Here is a 6,862-nt window from a genome sequence, read left to right as displayed (position 1 = left end):
TTTTTAAAGTTGTATGAATCAGTTTGCTATTATCCCTAACTATGATAAGTTTAGATAGATGGCTATGAAAAAAAAAGGAAAATATGACATCATTAGAATTACAAGTAAGACAAGAAGAAACCCAAAGTACAGACACAAGAACACAGAAAAATTTTAAGAGAGTACAGATGTCATGACATTTATTAAAAGGCATGCTACAATGCTATACTTGTTAGGAAAAGAGATTAGAGATATCAAGTAATAGTCAGCAAATATACAAACTGAACTAAAATGGAATATACTGTAGTGTACAGAAGCTTGAATTAACCATGCACTACGCATTTAGAAAATATGTTTTTTAATATTTTATCTTCTCTTTGCATTTTTAACATAATTCACTTAAACAATCACGGAATCCTCTTCTTCCAACGCCACAAACTGTGGTACAAATGAAAGCTGGTACTGCTGCTTATCAAAATATACAAGACAATTGATGTTTTATATAAAACCACTTTATATGTTAACTTGTTCCCAAAAACCTTTTTTTTTCCTTTTTTGGCCTGGTTAAAAAAAATGTTGTTACAAATATTTACAGCATTTTCTTCTGTTAGATGAACATTCTTATAAACTGAAAAAGGGAATTTTATGAACAGACCACATAAAACACAAGACAATGTCAGAGGCTCCTAGCTGTGCTATTTTTTTTCTTAAATACAGTACTGAAAATGCCCATCAAACCCTTGTCATCCTAATCCATTCTGTTCACATTTATACTCCCATTTTCTCTAAGTAGTCTATTCACCAATAGGAAATAGAAAGTAAAGGCCGCTTTGCACTGGGTCTTCTTGCAGAAAGGAGCTTGGTAAAAAATGCTTAATGAGAGGAGTTAAAACCAGAACAGTAAGTCTTTGGTCAGAGCAATGAGGTGACATTTTAATGCAAAACTTTGCTTGGTCAGCAATTTATAATTAGTACTTTCTGGATGTGGGATGAATTTTTTAAAGATCTGAGTAACAATGGTAAGGGGGGAAAAGGCCAGAGCATGTTTTGTTTTTTAAATGACATCAAAAATATCTATTTAAATATTTGTTAATACAACTACTACATAGATTCAGAAACTGAAAATAACACAACGAAAACAAAGTCTGTTTATAGTGCTGACTTAAGCTTGCTATAAGCAGCTTTCAATCATAACTATTATCACCAAGGTCACTGGACCAGACAAATATCCCTGTTTTCTGGAACATATGCCTCAGATTACAAAAACTAAAATGACTACCATAAAGATTCTGAGCAGCTCATTCTTGGACCTGCACAATGCTATACAATGAATATTATGCGATAAAGGCAAAACTGTAACTGAAATCTCATTCCTACAGTTACAATTCTTTGCTTGTATGAATAGTCTGTGAGATAACATTCTTTTAAAATTTTATAGTACATATTTCCTGAAAACCAGAATACTGATACTACCTTAGTCTCAAATAGGAAGAAAAGGTCAATTAAGACTACTAAAGAAGGCACATAAACTTTGGTCCTGTTTTGTTTTCTTCCCTCTATAAAACCCCCACGAATATTTTAGTAATTTTCTACTTTTTAAACCATTCATAACTAACTGTTAGAATTTGCTGTGAAAAAAGACTGCAAATAGTCTTTAGATAACAACACAGCTCTTTTGAAGGACAGCGGAGTCCTATTTTCTTTAAAGGAAAACTTTTGTGCAATCTAAATTGTTTTTTTTTAGCACAACAGTAGAATATTTTAAGTCCGGCAGTTTTATTCTTGTTAACATCTGATCAAGACAAAGGAAAGGCTAAGAAAAATGCTTTTACGCATAGTCATGCTGTCTTTTTGGTTTAAAAATAGCAGTACACATTAGGTTTTCTAAGACACAGATTGATAGTTTGGCAAACTTAGGATTTTAAGTGTGGGGAAAGACACATACTTCTCAGTTTGTCATCTTTTGTCCAAAAGTATTTAGTGGGAACAGATATTACATCATAATATATTCACTATATGAATTCAACTGCCTAATGACATTTATGATAGTTATCATTCTTTATCATCTGAAGTAGAACCAATGATCACCAAAGACACTGCTCCCTTAAGGAATTAGGCAGGCAGAAATTATGTCTCTAAAAATCGTGAGATCTGCAACTTTTAACAAGAGAATCAGAAACATTACTAAAAATAACATTGTAATGCGTAGTTTTAAAGACTATATGGCATTCTATTGGAGCTCCTGGGGAATTCTGATACTCTCCAGTAAGTTATTAAGATATTAAGATACTGGGTCATTTTTCTATTTGTATCTCACACAAAACACATTTTACTGGTATGCAAGTTATTTAAATCTCAAACTTTTTGGCATACATTGCTATTGCTGAACGTGTACTGCTATTTTTTGAAGACCTGAATATATATACTTTGTGTACAAGTCAAAACACCTCCAAAAGTGATAAGACAATATTCCTTAAAATAAAGTAAATAAACCTAGAAATAGGATACTATGACAGCTCAACTGTGGAATTAAACATTATTTAGAAGATACTGAATAAATGTATGCCCAAACAAAAGTACGAAGATCTAGTTTTTTCACTACCTGATATTTTTAAATCTTTCTACAGAAACTATGCCAACACAAATACTATAGACCTCTATGATTCAAACAGTAAATAACCCAACATGGACAATATTCATGCACTACAGCTATTTTCAGGCACAAATTGAAGATTTCAAACATACTATTTTAGACAGGAATATCTCACTTTTCCAAATCTTAATTTGATTTTGTCAATAAATTAAAATGTATGTAATGTGTATATGTATGTACATTAGAAGAGTGCATGTATATGTATACACACCTACACACACACACACACACACACACACACACAACACACACACACACACATCCCTGAAAAAGATTCAAATGTTCTCTCTCAGATTTAAAGGCCATTCCCTACTTCAAAATTACATTCAACACTATTATGATCTCCTTTCTGTTACACAGACACTAAATGTTATGAGAATCATGAATTAAAATTACATAGTAATTCCTAACTCAAAGCAAACAAAATAATCCAATAAATCTGACACTGAAAATTACAATAGTGTCTGTATGGAAGGAAAAAAGGAGCAAATTTGGGGAGATTTCTAAAAAAAAAAAAAAAAAAAGTGTTTTTCCCTCCCCTATCTTATTCAGTGTTTTGGTAAAAACACATTTTTCTAAGTGAAAATACAAAACTACGTAACTGATTATTACTATCCATTCAGTCAATGCTAAAATGCACTCATTTGAAATGAATCTCAATTTAGTGTCCTCCTTCCTATTCCACCAGGTACCTGCTGCTCAGTGTTAAGTGAATTTTGCTTTTAATAACCTACAGTATTTTCTGTAGTCTCTAATTTTCTGTCAAATTTCTTCTGTAAAAATCTTCCAACATTCAAATTAATGGCTGCAACATAGTAAAGAGACTGAGATATTCTTTTTAAAGGTGAGATGAGCTACTCTGAGAATCTGAAAAGTGTAAAAGGCATGGACAAAAATGACCCCTATGACAAATTCTGCTTTAAAAAAAAATCTGATCAAGCACTGAAAAAACAATGAACGAATGCTAAGTTTCTCATTAAAAAGAAATAATTTTACATTAGAGAATCACTGAAGCAACATTAAAATGTATTAACACTCAACCAAAAGAGAAAGGGACAGAGTATGCGAAAGGACCTACTTCTCATACCCCGTACAATGTGGACACAGTAATAAAGTTACATTAACAAAGAAAAGCATCTCACTGAACTGAGAAAACCAAGTAATCCTGAGACAAATTCTACTGGGTGATAAAGATTAGACAAGATTCAGAAACTGAAATTGCATTTTATAGTCTCAAACTGATATGCTGTAACTGGCAATGACCACTGTTGGTCACAAAGTGAAGAGGCCTATAGGTGTGCACTGAGTTATTCCCCAAACCATTCACCCTTCCCCACCCCATCTCTGCACCAAAGCACCAAAAATTTGAATAAGATCTATTACTTATTGAAAACCACTTAAATTGCAATGAAAAAACTTTAAAATCCTTACCAAAACAGGGAAAGAAAAAATAAAACGCTCACCAAGCCCACAATATAGCTTTCAAGATACTCAGATAAAATTCTAACCTATTGTATAATAAGCACATAATAAGGCACATAATAAGAAATTAAGTAAATACACAGTAATTCTGAATAAGTATTAGAGATTATAGTGGTACAAAAAACCCTTGAGATTAATTTTTTCTAAAAGAAGACCTTACCAAAAATAACTTTTAAAAAATCTGTCAAACCATATGATAGACCTGAATATTTTCCTTAAGACTGTAAACTTTTTTTCTGAAAACAATTATAAAAAAGTTGTTTATAAGTAGGAATAGTTTTCTTTTTAAATTTTCCAAGATCATATTACTCAACAAACAGTATCATTTTGAAATTTAAACCATGATTTTTCCTAATAAAATTAATATTTCTTATGACACCTTAACAGATCTTGGATTCCATTTAATTTCCTTGGGGACAGCTGAGACACTTCATTTCTCCAAACAGTCTTAAAAAATTAAAGGTATGTATTCTTCAAAGGAGTGTCTTACAGTGAAAAAAAAGAAACCACTGAAAGAAAATGTGCAAGTTTATAAATTTTCTTCCAATATAACCCAATTTGTTTATGTATAATACCTATCAATATATGCCTAACAACCAATAAAATTTAAAAGTGAACATAATTTCCTATAGGGGTCGAACTTCTGAATCAATCATAAAGTTAAAAACTTCGTTGTAAGCAATTTTAAAATTCTATACGTTTAAGTTTTCCAAAGTACAAAGGAGTTTAGAAATGTTGTCTAAGGCTGATCTGGACCCAAACTAAAAGTCTGTCCTCTTGAAATCCAACTTAATATAGGGAATTAAATTATTGAAAAAATTCTTTTCCTGATTTTTTTCCTGAAGGTTATTTTCATAGACACTAAGGTACAAAAGAAAAACGAGCCTTTGATCACATACTGGCAAGGGGGGAAATGGAAAAAAAGAATATCCCTTGATTTTCTGAATATACTTGGATATCAAACTCAGAGTTACTTTTGTGAAAGAGGCAGAATTGGTCTTGAGCTGTTTCAGTCTATGTCTGAAGGTTTTACTGAAATTATGGTCCAGTCTTAGGAGAAAATTCACAGAAAAATCAGATTGTAGATTTTGAGAAGGAAACTCGGAGGTGGTGATTTTCTCCAAGGTCATGGTTATGAAGCTCAATGAGGGCCTGGATTGCTTCTTCCACAGATCCCAACTGAATGAGTGCCATTTTGCGATCTTTCCTGAAAATCATGGAAGAAATATAAAAGGTACATTAATGTTACCACAAATCCCCCTGAATCTAGAAGACTTCATCCAAATACCTTTAAAATTTGCACACCACATAAAATAATTTCTTGAAAGCATGGACTTACTGAAAGAATTTAAAAGCCTTCACTGAACATCCAGCTTCTGTGAAAAGGTTCTTCAGATCATCCACTGTAACAGAAGGGCTGTGAAAACATCACACAGACTGTCAACTATCTTAGCCCCAATTCTCAAATGAACCAAAGATTAACTTTCAACTGTCAAATCTCCAGAGTATCTCACATTTCTAAGACAATAAAGCCATGATTTGGAACTTCCCCGAAAGATGTTCATACATGTCACATACATGTTCTCAAACAATGTAATTTGGTCTCAAATCTTTTGCATAAAATATGGGCAGGTACTGGGGCGCCGGGAAGGCTCAGTTAAGCATCTGACTTTAGTTCAGGTCATTCTATCATGGTTGGTGGGTTTAAGCCATGCATCAGACTCTGTGCTGACAACCCAGAGCCTGGAGCCTGTTTCAGATTCTATGTCTCCCTCTCTCTTTGTTCCTCCCCTGCTTGTGAGCTATCTCTGTCTTTCAAAAAGAAATAAACAGGAGCGCCTGGGTGGCTCAGATGGTTAAGCGCCAGCTTGGGCTCAGGTCATGATCTCATGTTTCGTGGGTTCCAGCCCCGCGTCGGGCTCTGTGCTGACAGCTAGCTCAGAGCCTGGAGCCTGCTTCGGATTCTGTGTCTCCCTCTCTCTCTGACCCTCCCCTGCTCGCAATGTCTCGGTCTCTCAAAAATAAACAAATAAACAAAAAACAACAAAAATAAATAAACATTAAAAAAACTAAAAAAAAAAATGGGCAGTATTTAAAGAACAAGAAAATCTATATTTCTTTTAAAGGGAAAATTACCCATACCACTGACTTCAGCAATTAACGTTAGTAGTATTTCCAAAGTTACTTCCCAATTCTGACTTGTTGACTCTTAATCAGATGTCTGGATTTGCAAAGGCTTTGAGGGTACTTCTGAATACATGTATGTGGGAGTCAGCATCTAAGACACCCCACCCCCCCAATTACTACTGCCTCCTAGTTACTCAAGGCCTTTAGATACTCCTCTCCCGTAAGGAAGAGATGTCCTCTCTTTAGGGTACCACAGAAACGCCGTTTGACTTTTTAAAAAAATTTTTAATGTTTATTCATTTTTGAGAGTCAGAGACAGAGAGCGCAGGAGTGGAGGTTGGGCAGAGAGAGAGAGGGAGACACAGAATCCGAAGCAGGCTCCAGGCTCGGAGATGTCGGCACAGAGGCTGACACAGGACTCGAATTCACTGATCACGAAACCATGCGCTGAGCTGAAGTCAGATGTTTAGCCGAATGAACCACCCAGGTACCCTGACATGTTCGACTTCTAAGGCTGAGAGAAATTGCAAGACCCACCCTGCCCTCCCTTGAATCATTAGCTCTGGAGGAAACCAGCCACTATTTCCTTTGTGGCAAGGAACTGGGGCTGCCTGTCAACTA

The 6,862-nt window shown here is 34.4% G+C and overlaps 1 protein-coding gene across 5 annotated transcripts in view; it reads right to left on the bottom strand.

Moving 5' to 3' along the window:
• Positions 1-318: 318 nt before the first annotated feature.
• Positions 319-6,862, bottom strand: part of PTBP3 (polypyrimidine tract binding protein 3) — a 115,353-nt gene continuing 108,809 nt past the window's right edge. For all 5 annotated transcript variants that reach the window (XM_029919713.1, XM_029919715.1, XM_029919714.1 and 2 more), the window contains 2 exons: positions 5,454-5,531; positions 319-5,321 (listed from right to left, as the gene is read on the bottom strand). In XM_029919713.1, coding sequence (XP_029775573.1) covers positions 5,189-5,321; positions 5,454-5,531 — 211 coding nt within the window. In that variant the 3' untranslated portion in view covers positions 319-5,188. The remainder of the gene's footprint in view (positions 5,322-5,453; positions 5,532-6,862) is intronic.

The sequence above is a fragment of the Suricata suricatta genome, chromosome 13, assembly GCF_006229205.1.
Source record: "Suricata suricatta isolate VVHF042 chromosome 13, meerkat_22Aug2017_6uvM2_HiC, whole genome shotgun sequence".
Taxonomy (NCBI): Eukaryota; Metazoa; Chordata; class Mammalia; order Carnivora; family Herpestidae; genus Suricata; species Suricata suricatta.
This window is presented reverse-complemented; position numbering and strand designations above follow the sequence as displayed.